Below are 20,174 nucleotides of genomic sequence, written 5' to 3'. Positions count from 1 at the left end.
CTACTACTATTACTACTACTACTCCTCCTCCTCGTCCTTGTAGTTGATCTGGGTGGTGTGAGTTTTCAGTTTTCTCTTTGAGTTGCGCTAAAATGAATCAATATTTCAAGATAAGGTGGTGAACATGGAGCTGTGGGTTAAAAAGTAAAAAGTGCACAAGTAAAAAGCAAATACTTGAGCTGAGAAACTTCTGTGTTTAGAGAGAGAGATGTTTGTGTCTCGATTTGTAGATTTCAACTTTCATATTTCAAAACCAAATATCCACAAATCCACAGAAAAAGTCACAACATTATTTGATTTAGTCAAATATAAAACTCCTCTGAGAACATTTTTAAAACACCGAACGCACAGTTTAGAAGCAGAAAGTCCTGGTCCTGGTTTAGTCCTGTTCTGGTCCTGGTTTAGTCCTGTTCTAGTCCTGGTTTAGTCCTGTCCTGGTCCTGGTTTTTAGTCATGTTCTAGTCCTAATTTAGTCCTGGTTTAGATCTGTTCTAGTCCTGGTTTACTCCTGTTCTAGTCCTGGTTGAGTCCTGTTTGGTCCTGGTTTAGTCCTGTTCTAGACCTGGTTTAGTCCTGTTCTAGTCCTGGTTTAGTCCTGTTCTGGTCCTACTTTAGTCCTGTTCTAGTCCTGGTTTAGTCCTGTTCTAGACCTGGTTTAGTCCTGTTCTAGACCTGGTTTAGTCCTGTTCTAGTCCTGGTTTAGTCCTGTTCTAGTCCTGTTTAGTCCTGTTCTAGTCCTGGTTTAGTCCTGTTCTAGTGCTCGTTTAGTCCTGTTCTAGTCCTGGTTTAGTCCTGTTCTAGTCCTGGTTTAGTCCTGTTCTAGTGCTCGTTTAGTCCTGTTCTAGTCCTGGTTTAGTCCTGTTCTAGTCCTGGTTTAGTCCTGTTCTAGTAGTCTGTTCTGGTTTAGTCCTGTTCTAGTCCTGGTTTAGTCCTGTTCTAGTCCTGGTTTAGTCCTGTTCTAGTACTCGTTTAGTCCTGTTTTGGTCTTGGTTTAGTCCTGTTCTGTCCTGGTTTTAGTCCTGTTCTAGTCCTGGTTTAGTCCTGTTCTAGTCCTGGTTTAGTCCTGTCTAGTCCTGTTCTAGTCCTGGTTTAGTCCTGTTCTAGTCCTGGTTTAATCCTGTTCTAGTCCTGGTTTAGTCCTGTTCTAGTCCTGGTTTAGTCCTGGTTTAGTCCTGTTCTAGTCCTGGTTTAGTCCTGTTCTAGTACTCGTTTAGTCCTGTTCTAGTCCTGGTTTAGTCCTGTTCTGGTCCTACTTTAGTCCTGTTCTAGTCCTCGTTTAGTCCTGTTCTGGTCCTACTTTAGTCCTGTTCTAGTCCTGGTTTAGTCCTGTTCTAGTCCTGGTTTAGTCCTGTTCTAGTCCTGGTTTAGTCCTGTTCTAGTCCTGGTTTAGTCCTGTTCTAGTCCTGTTCTAGTCCTGGTTTAGTCCTGTTCTAGTCCTGTTTCGTTTAGTCCTGTTCTAGTCCTGGTTTAGTCCTGTTCTAGTCCTGGTTTAGTCCTGTTCTAGTCCTGGTTTAGTCCTGTTCTAGTACTTGTTTAGTCCTGTTTTGGTCTTGGTTTAGTCCTGTTCTAGTCCTGGTTTAGTCCTGTTCTAGTCCTGGTTTAGTCCTGTTCTAGTCCTGTTCTAGTCTGGTTTAGTCCTGTTCTAGTACTCGTTTAGTTAGTCCTGTTCTGGGTCCTACTTTAGTCCTGTTCTAGTACTGGTTTAATCCGGGTCTGGTCCTGATTTAGTCTTGTTCTGGTCCTGTTCTAGTACTGGTTTAGTCCTGTTCTGGTCCTGTTTTTAGTCCTGTCCTGGTCCTGGTTTTAGTCATGTTCTAGTCCTAATTTAGTCCTGGTTTAGTCCTGTTCTAGTACTCGTTTAGTCCTGTTCTAGTCCTGGTTTAGTCCTGTTCTAGTCCTGGTTTAGTCCTGTTCTAGTACTCGTTTAGTCCTGTTCTAGTCCTGGTTTAGTCCTGTTCTAGTCCTGTTTAGTCCTGTTCTAGTCCTGTTCTAGTCCTGGTTTAGTCCTGTTCTAGTCCTGGTTTAGTCCTGTTCTAGTACTCGTTTAGTCCTGTTCTAGTCCTGGTTTAGTCCTGTCCTGTTCTAGTCCTCGTTTAGTCCTGTTCTAGTACTCGTTTAGTCCTGTTCTAGTACTCTTCTAGTCCTAGTCCTAGTTAGTCCTGTTCTAGTACTCGTTTAGTCCTGTTCTAGTCCTGTTTAGTCCTGTTCTAGTCCTACTTTAGTCCTGTTCTAGTCCTGGTTTAGTCCTGTTCTAGTCCTACTTTAGTCCTGTTCTAGTACTCGTTTAGTCCTGTTCTAGTCCTGGTTTAGTCCTGTTCTAGTCCTACTTTAGTCCTGTTCTAGTACTCGTTTAGTCCTGTTCTAGTCCTGGTTTAGTCCTGTTCTAGTCCTGGTTTAGTCCTGTTCTAGTCCTGGTTTAGTCCTGTTTTAGACCTTATTTCATCCTGTTCTGGTCCTAGTTCGGTCCTGGTTCACTTTAGAATCAAAAAATCCTTAAATATTGTTGTATTTCTCGGTTCTTTTCCCGCAGAAGTTTGTGTAAAAACCCGAGAAGCGTTTGGATTAGGACATTAAAGTCTGAATATAAGGACTCGTCTGAAGCGCGTGACGTCCACTGAACACCGGAGACAGAACAGAACTATTAAGGCCTCGCACTTTTTTAGTATCAAACTGAAAACACGAGATGACAATTCTGACATTTCAATTTCTTTGTACACCGTGTCCCTCCGGAATTCAACTGTTATTAAACTATATGAGGCTGACATTTTGTAATCCAGCCGTCAGTCAAACACGGACCGTTCGTACCTTCAGATGATGAAAATAAAACACAAATATTAGAAACTCAAAAATCTGATCTCACATCTGCAAATAAGTTTATGTACGTCTGAGTGATTCGGGCTTTTTAACTCTTTTTAAAGGTTTTAAACGAAGCAGAAACGACTCCTTGAGCTTTAAGTCGTGTTATAATGTGGTTTTCTTCTCCAAAACAGACCTGGGGTTGTTAGTCCTGTTTGAGACCCGGTTTAGACCTGGTTTAGACCTGGTTCAGTCCTGGTTTAGTCCTGGTTTAGTCCTGGTTTAGTTTAGTCCTGTTTTAGACCTGTTTTAGTCCTGGTTTAGACCTGGTTTAGTCCTGGTTTAGCCCTGGTTTAGTCCTGGTTTAGTCCTGTTTTAGTCCTGTTTCAGACCTGTTTTAGTCCTGCTTTAGACTTGGTTTAGTCCTGGTTTAGACCTGGTTTAGTCCTGTTTTAGTCCTGTTTTAGACCTGGTTTAGACCTGGTTTAGTCCTGGTTTAGTCCTGGTTTAGTCCTGGTTTAGATCTGGTTTAGTCCTGGTTTAGTCCTGTTCTAGACCTGGTTTAGTCCTGGTTTAGACCTGGTTTAGACTTGGTTTAGTCCTGGTTTAGACCTGGTTTAGTCCTGGTTTAGTCCTGGTTTAGTCCTGGTTTAGACCTGGTTTAGTCCTGTTTTAGTCCTGTTTTAGACCTGGTTTAGTCCTGGTTTTAGTCCTGGTTTAGTCCTGTTTTAGACCTGGTTTAGTCCTGGTTTAGACCTGGTTTAGACCTGGTTTAGTCCTGTTTTAGTCCTGGTTTAGACCTGGTTTAGTCCTGGTTTAGTCCTGGTTTAGTCCTGGTTTAGACCTGGTTTTAGTCCTGTTTTAGTCCTGGTTTAGACCTCCTGTTTAGTCCTGTTTTAGACCTGGTTTAGTCCTGGTTTTAGGGTTTAGTCCTGTTTTAGACCTGGTTTAGTCCTGGTTTAGTCCTGTTTTAGTCATGTTTCTGCTCCTGTTAGGCTCCATTTTTAGTTTCAGTCATAAATTAAAGCCTGTGATGTTTTATTAAAACTGAAGAACAAAGTTTTTCCTCCTAAAATCCAAAAACAAAACTGAACTTAAACCACTGACGTCAGCTGCAAAGTAAAAATAGACTTTATAAATTTGGTTAAACGAGTGAATTATCGCGTTATGAGTTTGTTCAGTTTGTCGTCTGTCCTCAGATGTGAACCAGGTCTAAACCAGGACTAAACCAGGTCTAAACCAGGACTAAACCAGGACTAAACCAGGTCTAAACCAGGTCTAAACCAGGAACTAAACCAGGTCTAAACCAGGTCTAAACCAGCTAAACAGGACTAAACAGGTCTAAACAGGTCTAAACCAGGACTAAACCAGGTCTAAACCAGGTCTAAACCAGGTCTAAACCAGGACTAAACCAGGTCTAAACCAGGTCTAAACCAGGACTAAACCAGGACCAGGACTAAAAACCAGGTCTAAACCAGGTCTAAACCAGGACTCTAAACCAGGACTAAACCAGGTCTAAACCAGGTCTAAAGCCAGGACTAAACCAGGACTAAACCAGGACTAAACCAGGTCTAAACCAGGTCTAAACCAGGAAGGACTAAACAGGACTACTAACCAGGACTAAACCAGGTCTAAACCAGGACTACACCAGGTCTACAACAGGTCTAAACCAGGTCTAAACCAGGACTACACCAGGTCTAAACCAGGTCTAAACCAGGACTACTAAACCAGTCTAAACCAGGTCTAAACCAGGACTAAACCAGCTCTAAACCAGCTCTAAACCAGGTCTAAACCAGGACTAAACCAGGACTAAACCAGGACTAAACAGGACTAAACAAAGACTAAACCAGGACTAAACCAGGACTAAACTGGATATACACTCAGACTGAACCAGGACCGTACCAGAACTGAACCGGGATCAAACCAGAACTAAACCAGTACAAAACCAGCTTTAAACCAGGTCTGAACCAGGTCTGAACTAGGACTAGACTAGGACTAAACCAGGACTAAACCAGGTTTAAACCAGGACTAAACCAGGTCTAAACTAGGACTAGAGTAGGACTAAACCAGGTCTAAACCAGGACTAAACCAGTACAAAACCAGCTTTAAACCAGGACTAAACCAGGACTAAACCAAGGACTAAACCAGGACTAAACCAGTTACTAACCAGTACTAAACCAGGACTAAACCAAGACTAAAACCAGGACTAAACTAGGACTAAACCAAGACTAAACCAGGTCTAACCAGGTCTAAACCAGGTCTAAACCAGGACTAAACCAGGACTAAACCAGGACTAAACCAGGACTAAACCAGGTCTAAACCAGGTCTAAACCATGTCTAAACCAGGACTAAACCAGGTCTAAACCAGGTCTAAACCAGGTCTAAACCAGGTAAACCAGTACTAAACCAGTACTAAACCAGGACTAAACCAAGACTAAACCAGGACTAAACTAGGACTAAACCAGGACTAAACCAGGTCTAAACCAGGTCTAAACCAGGTCTAAACCAGGTCTAAACCAGACTAAACCAGTCTAAAACCAGGACTAAACCAGGTCTAAACCAGGTCTAAACCAGGACTAAACCAGGTCTAAACCAGGTCTAAACCAGGTCTAAACCAGGACTAAACCAGGTCTAAACCAGGTCTAAACCAGGTCTAAACCAGGACTAAACCAGGACTAAACCAGGTCTAAACCAGGTCTAAACCAGGTCTAAACCAGGACTACACCAGGTCTAACCAGGTCTAAACCAGGTCTAAACCAGGACTAAACCAGGACTAACCAGGTCTAAACCAGGTCTAAACCAGGACTAAACCAGGACTAAACCAGGTCTAAACCAGGACTAAACCAGGTCTAAACCAGGTCTAAACCAGGTCTAAACCAGGACTACACCAGGTCTACACCAGGTCTAACCAGGTCTAAACCAGGTCTAAACACCAGGTCTAAACCAGGTCTAAACCAGGTCTAAACTACACCAGGTCTAAACCAGGTCTAAACCAGGACTACACCAGATCTAAACCAGGTCTAAACCAGGTCTAAACCAGGTCTAAACCAGGAATAAACCAGGTCTAAACCAGGACTAAACCAGGTCTAAACCAGGACTAAACCAGGTCTAAACCAGGTCTAAACCAGGTCTAAACCAGGACTAAACCAGGACTAAACCAGGTCTAAACCAGGTCTAAACCAGGTCTAAACCAGGTCTAAACCAGGACTACACCAGGTCTACACCAGGTCTAAACCAGGTCTAAACCAGGACTAAACCAGGACTAAACCAGGTCTAAACCAGGACTAAACCAGGACTAAACCAGGACTAAACCAGGTCTAAACCAGGACTAAACCAGGTCTAAACCAGGACTAAACCAGGTCTAAACCAGGACTAACCAGGTCTAACCAGGTCTAAACCAGGTCTAAACCAGGACTACACCAGGTCTAAACCAGGTCTAAACCAGGACTACACCAGGTCTAAACCAGGTCTAAACCAGGACTAAACCAGGACTAAACAAAGACTAAACTAAACAGGACTAAACAGGACTAACTAAACCAGGGACTAAACCAGGACTAAACCAGGACTAAACAGGACTAAACTGGATATACACTCAGACTGAACCAGGACCGTACCAGAACTGAACCAAGATCAAACCAGAACTAAACCAGCACAAAACCAGCTTTAAACCAAGTCTGAACCAGGTCTGAACTAGGACTAAACTAGGACTAAACCAGGACTAAACCAGGTCTAAACCAGCTTTAAACCAGGTCTGAACCAGGTCTGAACTAGGACTAGAGTAGGACTAAACCAGGTCTAAACCAGGACTAAACCAGGACTAAACCAGGACTAAACCAAGACTAAACCAGGACTAAACAGGACTAAACCAGGACTAAAACCAGGACTAAACCAGGTCTAAACCAGGTCTAAACCAGGACTAAACCAGGACTAAACCAGGTCTAAACCAGGTCTAAACCAGGTCTAAACCAGGACTAAACCAGGTCTAAACCAGGTCTAAACCAGGACTAAACCAGGTCTAAACCAGGTCTAAAACCAGGTCTAAACCAGGACTAAACCAGGTCTAAAACCAGGTCTAAACCAGGTTAAACCAGGTCTAAACCAGGTCTGGTGTTGTGAGTTGGTCCAGTCTGTGGTCTGTCCTCTGTCGTGTACCTGGGTTGTTGACGTGCTCCAGATGCCCTAACGCCGGCTCCTTGGTGACGGTGAAGAGCAGCTCGGCCGGTTCGCTGTCCTGGTCGCTGGCCGAGAGCTGCAGGGTCGTGATCTTCTTCATGGTGTTTTCATCCAGGACCAGGCCTTTGTTCACCTCCACAGACGGAGGGAGACGGTCCTCTGGAGGACAGAACGACACGGGACGGGGTCAGAACGGAGACACAAACATTATCAATACAATACATTTTTATCAGCCTGGGAGAACATTTACATCTACAAGAACTTTGGTGTGTGTTTTCTGTTTCATCTGTGAGACCAGGACCAGTCCGAGACCACAGTGTCCCGAGACCAGGACGAGACCAGAGACCACAGTGTCCCGAGACCAGGACCAGTCCGAGACCACAGTGTCCCGAGACCAGGACCAGTCCGAGACCACAGTGTCCCGAGACCAGGACGAGACCACAGTGTCCCGAGACCAGGACCAGTCCGAGACCAGTGTCAGACCAGGACAGTGTCCGAGACCAGAGACCAGACCAGGACCACAGTGTCCCGAGACCAGGACCAGTCCGTCCGAGACCAGTGTCCGAGACCAGTCCGAGTCCGAGACCACAGTGTCCCGAGACCAGGACGAGACCGAGACCACAGTGTCCCGAGACCAGGACCAGTCCGAGACCACCCCGAGTCCGAGACCACAGTGTCCCGAGACCAGGACCAGTCCGAGACCACAGTGTCCCGAGACCAGGACGAGACCGACGAGACCACAGTGTCCCGAGACCAGACCAGGACCACAGAGACCACAGTGTCCCGAGACCAGGAGAGACCAGAGTCCGAGACCACAGTGTCCCGAGACCAGGACCAGAGACCAGTCCGAGACCAGACCAGTCAGTGTCCCGAGACCAGGACCAGGAGACCAAGAGACCGAGACCACAGTGTCCCGAGACCAGGACCAGAGAGACCGAGACCACAGAGACCACAGTGTCCCGAGACCAGGACCAGAGACCACAGTGTCCCGAGACCAGGACCAGTGTCCCGAGACCAGGAGACCAGAGAGACCAGAGACCAGAGACCAGAGACCGAGACCAGTGTCCCGAGACCAGGACGAGACCGAGACCTCTGAGGGGTGAGACAAGACCGAGACTTTTAAAGGTCAAGACCGAGACTTTTAAAGATCAAGACCGAGACAAGACCGAGACTTTTAAAGATCAAGACCGAGACTTTTAAAGATCAAGACCGAGACAAGACCGAGACTTTTAAAGGTCAAGACCGAGACAAGACCGAGACTTTTAAAGATCAAGACCGAGACTTTTAAAGGTTGAGAATGAGACAAGACCGAGACTTTTAAAGGTCAAGACCGAGACAAGACCGAGACTTTTAAACGTCGAGACTGAGACAAGACCAAGACTTTTGAAGGTCAAGACCAAGACAAGACCGAGACTTTTAAAGGTTGAGACTGAGACAAGACCGAGACTTTTAAAGGTCAAGACCGAGACAAGACCGAGACTTTTAAACGTCGAGACTGAGACAAGACCGAGACTTTTGAAGGTCAAGACCGAGACAAGACCGAGACTTTTAAACGTCGAGACTGAGACAAGACCGAGACTTTTGAAGGTCAAGACCGAGACAAGACCGAGACTTTTGAAGGTCAAGACCGAGACAAGACCGAGACTTTTAAAGATCAAGACCGAGACAAGACCGAGACTTTTAAAGGTCAAGACCGAGACAAGACCGAGACTTTTAAAGGTCAAGACCGAGACAAGACCGAGACTTTTAAAGGTTGAGACTGAGACAAGACCGAGACTTTTAAAGGTCAAGACTGAGACAAGACCGAGACTTTTAAACGTCGAGACTGAGACAAGACCAAGACTTTTGAAGGTCAAGACCAAGACAAGACCGAGACTTTTAAAGGTCGAGACTGAGACAAGACCGAGACTTTTAAAGGTCGAGACTGAGACAAGACCGAGACAAGACCGAGACTTTTAAACGTCGAGACTGAGACAAGACCGAGACTTTTAAAGGTCAAGACCGAGACAAGACCGAGACTGCGGCCCATCGAGACCAACTCAAGTCCATCTTTGTCATTTCCTACATTTATTTGTATTTCACAGTTTAGATTAGAAGATAGTAACTGTTCCGTACGTGGCTGGTGTTTTTGAAAAACTACAGGTGATTTTCAGACAACATGAGATCCAAGTCTATTTCAAACCTACGAACACTTTAATAGAAACTGGTCCAACCAAAGGACAAAACACCGAGCCACAAGCAAAGCAATGTGCTCTACTCCAATCAGAGCAGTGAAGACTGAAGTGAAGCTGCACTGGAGAAACTAAACACACACTTCACAAGAGGATGAACCAACACAGACGAGAGAACAACACAGGACCTCAGTCTGCTGTACATCTCCACTTAAAGGTTGTATAGAGGATTTTTTTAAGGGAAGAGAAATACAGCGACAGTCCTTGTGCGCGTTCAGAATTACTGTTGAAGTTTCCTGTCTAGAAGTAATTCAGCGACCGACGCGTCAGTTTTTAGACCCTTCGTCTGTTTCGGTCGCGCCATCGCTGGACGAGATTTCCAAGAATCACCTCAGTTTGGCTTTGCTCCTTTTCTCCTTCTCTTCTTCTTTCAGCGACCTCAAAAACGGACTTTCTTCTGCGGCGAACCGGTCATGGATTCTCGTCCGCCGTCGCGACAAACTTTGTGCGAAATGCGAGGAAGCGACAGTTCGAAAAAGCCTCTAAGAACCGCTGTGTAAACCACGTAATCCCCGCGCTCCGACGAGTCAGTTACACTAGGGAGTTTGATTGACAATCTAACAGCCAATAGAAAATGAGGGAGCCTCGTTTTCTATTGGCTGACGTTTATCTGGCCTCACTACGTCCACAGTTGATAGATTTTCGTTCTTTTTTTTTTTGGTCATTATAATTACAAAGCTGCTGCATCTCTGTAATGGTATTTTAATCTTTCACTGACAGTTTGAAACAAACAAAAAAATCCTCCATACAACCTTTAAAAACCACGGGCCACTAATTTGAGGACAGCAAGGTACAGATCTGAGCCAGAGAAAAGAACTGGTTTGAGAGGGGAGTGAAAGAAGACATTTTAAGAAAATAATCATTCCTTGAACAAAAATGGAGGACTAAGGCCTCGTCCACACTAGTCTGTATTCAAGTGGTTTTTGTTGTGGATGCAGTGTTCGTTCACACTAATCCGACTGAAAACTGCTCCAGAGATGGAACGATCTGGTGCCTCCAACTCCCACGAATTCATGTTGGTACAGATCTGATCCGGCACCGCGTGGACTCCTGAAAACACTGATACTCTGATGTAGATCTGTGCGCCGCGAAGTAATTCACCACCAAAACACTAAGAGCCTAGAATATGTGTCCAATCATATAAACGTGTGTCTGTGTGTACGACCTGAGATTTTTGAGGAGACTGTGAGGAAGCTCAGCAGGAAGGTGATCAATGACCCAACCCATGTTCTTCACAGTCAGTTTGAGTTGATGCCGTCAGGCAGAAGGTTCAGGTCCCAAACTGTAAACTGAACAGATTCAAACATTCTTTTGTGCCACTAGCTGTTAAACTGCTAAACTCAGATAATGCAGTTAAAAAATAATTATAAAAGGCTTAGGGATTGTGCAATCAAAACTGCACATAGGTGTAGGGAACGTGCAATAATTATATCTAAAACTGCACATAGGTGTAGGGAATGTGCAATTAAAGCTACACATAGGCTTAAGGAATGTGCAATAATTAAATCTGCACATAGGCTTAGGGAATGTGCAATAATTAAATCTGCACATAGGCTTAAGGAATGTGCAATAATTAAATCTGCACATAGGCTAAGGGAATGTGCAATAATTATAACTAAAACTGCACATAGGCTTAGGGAATGTGCAATAATTATAATTAAAACTGCACATAGGCTTAGGGAATGTGCAATAATTAATAGAACAGAAGAATGCAAGGGTTTGCCTGTTAAGGATAATTTAAGGTCCTGTTGGTGCATCACTCGTGGTCACACTGGTCTCATATTTACTTTGTTTTATGGTGTTTGTTTATGTGCTGCTTTGTGTTGTGTCGTCCTGTTTTTTGATAAAACATGTGACCCCCGTCCCAAGACAAATTTCTCCCATGGGAGACAATAAAGGATTATCTTATCTTATGAACAATAGCTATCGCCAGGACAGGTCCATCCTTTTGCCATTAAGCAAAGAACAGATCCCTAAAAATTGCACTTCAGGATTGTACTTTTACTTTTGTACTTCGTTACTTTCCACCACTGTGTTCCCTCAACCAAAAAGTTATTATGGATGAAATTTTCTGTGTAGGTTTATAGATTCTGTTTTAGAACTCAGCACGACTTCCTGTATTTTTGTATATTTCTTCAAAATTTGTTTGTTTGCTTTTTTTTAAACCACAAACTGCCAATTAATTGATCTGAAACTTTAATAAATATAAATATAATAAAGGTACAATCCGACCAAACCAAAGTCCTGATTATAAAAACATGAAATGGTGTCACACTCTCTTTAAACTTCTGATACAGTTTTGGCAGCGCAGGACTCAATAAGCAACATCTATTATCTGAAAACCCGCGACTCTGGACCTTTTCCAGTTACTTGAAGCCGAGCAATAAATTAAAAAGTGAGATTCCCTCGTTCACATAATTTGAAAAGTTTTAGAATCTAATCACCAAGAATCAAAGTCCAGAAAGTTCAGTAAAATTAAAAAAAGACATGACGAAATCAGCAGGACTAAACCAGGACTAAACCAGGACTAAACCAGGACTAAACCAGGTCTAAACCAGGTCTAAACCAGGACTAAACCAGGACTAAACCAGGACTAAACCAGGTCTAAACAGGAGGACTAAACCAGGTCTAAACCAGGACTAAACCAGGACTAAACCAGGACTAAACCCAGGACTAAACCAGGTCTAAACCAGGTCTAAACCAGGTCTAAACCAGGACTAAACCAGGACTAAACCAGGACTAAACCAGGACTAAACCAGGTCTAAACCAGGTCTAAACCAGGTCTAAACAAGGACTAAACCCGGACTAAACCAGGACTAAACCAGGTCTAAACCAGGTCTAAACAAGGACTAAACCAGGACTAAACCAGGACTAAACCAGGACTAAACCAGGACTAAACCAGGTCTAAACCAGGTCTAAACAAAGTCTAAACCAGGACTAAACCAGGACTAAACCAGGTCTAAACCAGGTCTAAACCAGGACTAAACCAGGACTAAACCAGGACTAAACCAGGTCTAAACCAAGTCTAAACCAGGTCTAAACCAGGTCTAAACAAGGACTAAACCCGGACTAAACCAAGACTAAGCGAAAACTAAACCAGATCTAAACCAGGTCTAAACAAGAACAGAACCAGGACTAAACCAGGACTAAACAAGGACTAAACCAGGTCTAAACCAGGACTAAACCAAAATTAAACCAGGTCTAAGCCAGGACTAAACCAGGACTAAACCAGGTCTAAGCCAGGACTAAACCAGGACTAAAACAGGACTAAACCAGGTCTAAAGCTGGACTAAATCAGGACTAAAACAGGACTAAACCAGGTCTAAGCCAGGACTAAACCAGGACTAAACCAGGACTAAAACAGGACTAAACCAGGTCTAAAGCTGGACTAAATCAGGAGTAAAACAGGACTAAACCAGGTCTAAACCAGGTCTAAACAAGGACTACATGAGGACTAAACCAGAACTAAACCAGGACTAAACCAGGACTAAACAAGGACTAAGCCAGGACTAAACCAGGACTGAAACAGGACTAAACCAGGACTAAACCCAGGACTAAACCAGGTCTAAGCCAGGACTAAAACAGGACTAAACCAGGTCTAAGCCAGGACTAAACCAGGTCTAAGCCAGGACTAAACCAGGACTAAAACAGGACTAAACCAGGTCTAAAGATGGACTAAAACAGGACTAAAACAGGACTAAACCAGAACTAAACCAGGACTAAACCAGGACTAAACCAGGTCTAAACCAGGTCTAAACCAGGTCTAAAAAGGACTAAACCAGGACTAAACCAGGTCTAAAACCAGGTCTAAACTAAACCAGGACTAAACCAGGACTAAAACCAGGTCTAAACCAGGTCTAAACCAGGTCTAAAAGGTCTAAACAAGGACTAAACCAGCTAAACCAGGACTAAACCAGGACTAAACCAGGACTAAACCAGGACTAAACCAGGTCTAAACCAGGTCTAAACCAAGTCTAAACCAGGACTAAACCAGGACTAAACCAGGTCTAAACCAGGTCTAAACCAGGACTAAACCAGGACTAACCCAGGACTAAACCAGGTCTAAACCAAGTCTAAACCAGGTCTAAACCAGGTCTAAACAAGGACTAAACCCGGACTAAACCAAGACTAAGCGAAAACTAAACCAGATCTAAACCAGGTCTAAACAGAACAGAACCAGGACTAAACCAGGACTAAAACAAGGACTAAACCAGGTTAACCAGGACTAAAAAAATTAAACCAGGTCTAAGCAGACTAAACCAGGACTAAACCAGGTCTAAGCCAGGACTAAACCAGGACTAAAACAGGACTAAACCAGGTCTAAAGCTGGACTAAATCAGGACTAAAACAGGACTAAACCAGGTCTAAGCCAGGACTAAACCAGGACTAAACCAGGACTAAAACAGGACTAACTAAAGCTGGACAGGAGTAAAACCTAAACCAGGTCTAAACAAGGACTACATGGGACTAAACCAGACTAAACCAGGACTAAACCAGGACTAAACAAGGACAAACCAGGACTAAACCAGGACTAAACAGGACTAAACCAGGACTAAACCAGGTCTAACCAGCCAGGACTAAACCAGGACTAAACAGGACTAAAACAGGACTAAACCAGGTCTAAACAGGTCTAAACAAGGACTACATGAGGACTAAACCAGAACTAAACCAGGACTAAACCAGGACTAAACAAGGACTAAGCCAGGACTAAACCAGGACTGAAACAGGACTAAACCAGGACTAAACCAGGTCTAAGCCAGGACTAAACCAGGTCTAAGCCAGGACTAAAACAGGACTAAACCAGGTCTAAGACAGGACTAAACCAGGTCTAAGCCAGGACTAAACCAGGACTAAAACAGAGGACTAAACCAGGTCTAAAGCTGGACTAAAACAGGACTAAAACAGGACTAAACCAGATCTAAACCAGGTCTAAACAAGGATTACATGAGGACAAAACCAGAACTAAACCAGGACTAAACCAGGTCTAAACCAGGTCTAAACCAGGTCTAAACCAGGACTAAACCAGTTACTTGAATCCGGTCCATAAATTAGAAAGTGAGATTCCCTCGTTCACATAATTTGAAAAGTTTCAGAATCTAATCACCCAGAATCAAAGTCCCGTAAGTTCAGTAAAATAAAAAAAAAAAAAAGGAAAAAGGAGCTGATGAAATTGAAGCGGCGGCGGGTGGTTTAGTATTCGTCGGGCGCGCGGTTTAGTGATGCATACTTAAGCCTGGAGGGAGCGGGGCCGGAGCAGCTCGCGGGCTTGTTTTTGGCCTAAGTGAATATGGGATTATCAGAGAGCGACAGGAGGGAGGAGGGAGGGAGGAGGAGAAGAGCAGAAGAGCAGACGACAGAACGGCTCCCGAGCGTCGGCTGATCTTTTATGCGCCGCGTCTTGGGTCTTAATTAGGATTAACGCCGAATTAAAGGTCCCCGACGCTGATTTTTTTTCCTTGTTTTCGAACATGTTTTCCCTCGCCACAGTATGGATGTCTTGTCTGCTGTGTGCTCAGGAAGTGCGCTGTTAGCATGCTAGTTGGTGTTGGTCTAAACCAGGACTAAACCAGGTCTAAATCAGGACTAAACCAGGAGTAAAACAGGACTGAACCAGGACTAAACCAGGACTAAACCAGGATAAAGGACTAAACCAGGACTTAAACCAGGGACTAAACCAGGACTTGGACTAAACCAGGACTGAAAAACCAGGACTAAACTAAACCAGGACTGGACTAAACCAGGACTAAACCAGGTCTAAACCAGGACTAAACCAGGACTAAACCAGTAAACCAGGTAAACCAGGACTCTAAACCAGGACTAAACCAGGACTAAACAGGACTAAACTAAATGGACTAAACCAGGACTGGAAACCAGGACTAAACCAAGGACTAAACCAGGTCTAAACCAGGAACTAAACCAGGACTAAACCAGGACTAAACTAAACCAGGTAAACTAGGACTAAACCAGGTCTAAACCAGGACTAAACCAGATCTAAACCAGGACTGAACCAGGACTAAACCAGGTCTAAACCAGGTCTAAACCAGGACTAAACCAGGACTAAACAAGGGTCTAAATCAGGTCTAAACCAGGACTAAAACCAGGAGTAAAACAGGACTGAACCAGGACTGAAATAGGAGTGTTGGGACAGGCATCTGCATAGACTGTGGGGTGATCAGGACTGAGACCAGGACTGAGACCAGGACTGAGACCAGGACTGAGACCAGAGGACCAGAGGAAGAGCAGAAGAGCAGACGACAGAACGGCTCCCGAGCGTCGGCTGATCTTTTATACGCCGCGTCTTGGGTCTTAATTAGGATTAACGCCGAATTAAAGGTCCCCGACGCTGATTTTTTTCCTTGTTTTCGAACATGTTTTCCCTCGCCACAGTATGGATCTTGTACGAGCAGCTCTTGAGCTCGAAAAGAAGTCTGCTGTGTGCTCAGGAAGTGCGCTGTTAGCATGCTAGTTGGTGTTGGTCTAAACCAGGACTAAACCAGGTCTAAATCAGGACTAAACCAGGAGTAAAACAGGACTGAACCAGGACTAAACCAGGTCTGAACCAGGACTGAACCAGGACTAAACCAGGACTCTAAAACCAGGACTAAACCCAGGACTAAACCAGGTCTAAACCAGGACTAAACCAGGACTGAAACCAGGACTAAACCAGGAAAACTAGGACTAAAACAGGACTAAACCAGGACTAAAACTAGGACTAAACCAGGACTAAACCAGGACTAAACCAGGACTAAACCAGGTAACTAAACCAGGTAAACAGGACTAAACCAAAACTAAACCAGGTCTAAACCAGGACTAAACCAGGTAAACCAGGACTAAACTAGGACTAAACCAGGACTAAACTAAACTAGGACTAAACCAGGTCTAAACCAGGACTAAAACCAGGAAATAAAACAGGACTGAAACCAGGACTGAAATAGGAGTGTTGGGAAGGACTGCAAACTGTGGGGTGACAGGACTAACCAGGACTGAACCAGGACTGAGACCAGACTGAGACCAGGACTAAACCCTCTGTGTTGGTGTTAAGAGACACTGAAAAAACTTCTGGAGTTAGAAAACGTTCGGAAATATTCGTGTGCGGATTTGTCTGTAGTTTAGCATAAAATAAATATTTGTAAAGGACTAAACCAGGACTAAATCAGGACTGAACCAGGACTAAACCAGGACTAAACCAGGACTAAACCAGGACTAAACCAGGACTAAATCAGGACTGAACCAGGACTAAACCAGGAAAGGACTAAACCAGGACTAAACCAGGACTAAACAGGACTAAACCAGGACTAAATAAACCAGGACTGAAACCAGGACTAAACCAGGTCTAAACCAGGACTAAACCAGGACTAACCAGGACTAAACAGGACTAAAACCAGGACTGAACCAGGACTAAACCAGGACTAAACCAGGACTAAACCAGGACTAAACCAGGAAACCAGGACTAAACCAGGACTAAACCAGGACTAAACTAACCAGGACTAACTAGGACTAAACTAGGACTAAACCAGGACTAAACAGGAAACCAGGACTAAACCAGGTCAGGACTAAACCAGGACTAAACCAGGACTAAACCAGAACCAGGACTAAACCAGGTCTAAACTAGGACTAAACCAGGACTAAACTAGGACTAAACCAGGACTAAACCAGGATAAACCAGGACTAAATCAGGACTGAACCAGGTCTAAACTAGGACTAAACCAGGTCTAAACCAGGACTAAACCAGGACTAAAACAGGACTAAACCAGGACTAAAACAGGACTGAACCAGGACTGAAATAGGAGTAAACCAGGACTAAACCAGGTCTAAACTAGGACTAAACCAGGTCTAAACTAGGTCTAAACTAGGTCTAAACTAGGACTAAACCAGGTCTAAACCAGGACTAAAACAGGACTAAACCAGGACTAAAACAGGACTAAACCAGGACTAAAACAGGACTAAAACAGGACTAAAACAGGACTAAACCAGGACTAAAACAGGACTGAACCAGGACTGAACAGGAGTGTTGGGACAGGCCTGGCGGTGCAGATGAATCCTGATGCAGCGTCACATATTAGGACATTTATCTGTCTGTACATTAGATTAAATGGACATAATATAGAGAGTTTAAATTTCTTTTAAAAAATAGATAATGTTCGGTGTCACAGATTGTAACTATACATCAGACGTAAACTCAATCTGTATTCTTTAAAGTCCTAATAAAACAAATATGTTGTACTTTATTGTGAATTTTATGCAGGTTATGGCCCTTGTTAGAGCTTTATAGTTGCTAGGTAACAGCTACAGCATTAAAGGTTGTATGGAGGATTTTTTTTTTGTTTCAAGTTGTCAATGATAGATTATAGATGCAGTCGCCTTGTAATTATGATGACCAAAAAAAAGAGAATAAAAATTCATCAACTCTGGACGTGGTGGGGCTAAACATTTGCCAATAGATAACGACACTGCCTCGTTATCTGTGAGCTGACAGGCTGTCAATCAAACTCCCTACGTTTCTAGTGTAACTGACTTGCCTGCGCCGCCGGTACGTGGTTTACGTACGACTGTCACACAGTCCACAGACGCAAGACGCACAGACGCTGTTTACTCCACCAACGCAACAGTTCTTAGCGGCTTTTTTTTAACCTATATCTTCCTCGCAGTTCGCACAAAGTTTGTTGCGATGGCGACAAGAATCCAGGAGCAGTTCGCCGCAAAAGAAAGTCCGTTTTTGAGGTCGCTGAAAGAAGAAGACAAGGGGAAAAGCAGCGAAGCCAAACTAAGGTGATTCTTGAAGATTCATTCCAGCGATGGCGCGACTGAAGCAGACGAAGGGTCTAAAGACTGAACCACTGGTCCACAAATTACTCCTGGACAGGAAACTTCTGCTTATTATGAAAACGTACTTTATTTCCAAGAGTTGGACAAACGTTTTTCAGGACACGAAAGTGATATCCTATGTCTGAAAACGTAATTTTCAAGGCAAAGAAAGAGTCCGCTTGCTGCTGCGTGTTGTAGCTAGTTCATTCGCACTGAATCTCCGCGCAACCTTCTCTGCTCCCCTTTCCTGCTCCTGTCCCCGCTGCCCGATCCACTCTTCCTCCTGCTCCTCACTTCTCCGGGCACGGAATCTCCACGCACCCCCTCCCCTCTCCTCTCTCCTCCTCTCTCTCTGCTCCCTGCTCCTCACTTCTCGTCCCGAACGAAATGTCCGCACACCCCCCCCCCGCTCCTCACTTCTCCGTCTTGTCTAACCAACACTGTAGTTAGTTGTTTACAAGTCATGTGCAGCACCGGCTGTAAACAAACCTGTTTCTGGCGTAAGGAGGAGGAGGGAGGAGGTGTTTCTACGTAGGAGCTGTGGGGGAGGGGAGGTGGTTTCACACATGCGCAACATTTGAAAAAGGACAAACAGTCGCTGGATTTCTCCTTCCTTGGAAAATCCTCTATACAACCTTTAACTCTACATCACGTCTTCTGCCGGAAGTAAAATGATCAACTTCAAACACCAAAATTAATCAAAATAAATAAAAACGAGGCAAGATCTTTAGTAAAATCTTCAGTATACTAATGTTCGCCGTGTTCTGAGTGAAATGTGTATTTTATGAGCCGTGCGCTGTGGAGAATCAGACGTCTTCAGAGTCAGACTCAGAGCTGGTGTCTCGGGGCCGACAGACAGTAAATTATTTCTGACACTTTCCATGTCAAAGCTGAAGCATATGTCACGAAAAATTTGATTTAGGGACTAATTAGTAAGAAAAAAAAAAAAAACTTGGCAGAATTCCTAGTAAAACTGACCTATTCTGCAAAATTGACTGACTCAGAGGTTTTAACTGTGTTATAATTATTTCCACTCAGCATCTACTCACCTGAAGTTGTATTTGGAATGATTTGTGCATGTTTGAGTAACCATTAAAAGATTATTTTCAAGATGTAATTACTCCAACGTATCCATCTCTCTGCAGTTTTATTTAATCTGTGATATGTGTAGGAGTCATATTTCTGACACTTCCCATGTCAAAGCTGAAGCACGTGTCACTAAAAATGAGATTTCGAGACTGACTAGGAAAAAAAAAGTTTAGGCGAAATTCTTATTAAAAAATTGATGGACTCAAAGCTTTAAACCGTGTTATAATTGTTTCCTCTCACCGTTTACTCACCTGAAGTTGTACTTGGAATAATTTGTGCATTTTTGAGTCAACTTTAATCACTTCAAGATGTCATTGCTCTAATTTATCTATCAATCTCCAATTTTTATTTTCTTAATCTGTGGTATGTGTAGGATTCATATTTTGACACGTCTCATGTCAAAGCTGAAGTGATTTGTGCATGTTTGAGTCAACTTTAATCGCTTATTTTCAAGGTGTAATTACTCCAATTTATCAATTTAATTTAATCTGTGATATTCATCTAATTCATATTTCTGACACTTCCCATGTCAAAACTGAAGCCTGTGTCACTAAAAATGAGATTTAGGGACTAATTAGTAAGAAAAAAAAAAAGGTTAGGCGAAAATTCTTATTAAAAAATTGATGGACTCAAAGCTTTTAACCGTGTTATAATTGTTTCTTGTCACTGTTCACTCACCTGAAGTTGTATCTGCAGTGATTTGTGCATTTTGAGTCAACTTTAATCACTTCAAGATGTTATTACTCCAATTTATCTATCAATCTCCAGTTTTTATTTTCTTAATCTGTGATATTCATCTAATTAAGCCTGTGTCACTAAAAATGAGATTTAGGGACTAATTAGTAAGAAAAAAAAAAGTCTAGGAGGAATTCTTATTAAAAAATTGACTGACTCAAAGCTTTTAACTGTGTTATAATTGTTTCCTCTCACTGTTTACTCACCTGAAGTTGTATTTGGAATAATTTGTGCATTTTTGAGTCAACTTTAATCGCTTATTTTCAAGGTGTAATTACTCCAATTTATCAATTTAATTTAATCTGTGATATTCATCTAATTCATATTTCTGACACTTCCCATGTC

General features: G+C 43.4%; 1 protein-coding gene across 1 annotated transcript in view; it reads right to left on the bottom strand.

The window, feature by feature from the left end:
• The window catches only part of fras1 (Fraser extracellular matrix complex subunit 1), a 607,084-nt gene that overhangs the window by 70,790 nt on the left and 516,120 nt on the right, over positions 1–20,174 (bottom strand). Inside the window, exon 48 of the mRNA XM_055161976.1 lies at positions 6,949–7,128. Coding sequence (XP_055017951.1) covers positions 6,949–7,128 — 180 coding nt within the window. The remainder of the gene's footprint in view (positions 1–6,948; positions 7,129–20,174) is intronic.

This window comes from Boleophthalmus pectinirostris, unplaced genomic scaffold (genome assembly GCF_026225935.1).
Source record: "Boleophthalmus pectinirostris isolate CB_2022bp ecotype Guang Dong unplaced genomic scaffold, ASM2622593v1 HiC_scaffold_4, whole genome shotgun sequence".
In the NCBI taxonomy this organism is placed as follows: Eukaryota; Metazoa; Chordata; class Actinopteri; order Gobiiformes; family Gobiidae; genus Boleophthalmus; species Boleophthalmus pectinirostris.
Note: the sequence above shows the minus strand (reverse complement) of the source record. Positions and strands in the feature narration are given on the sequence as shown.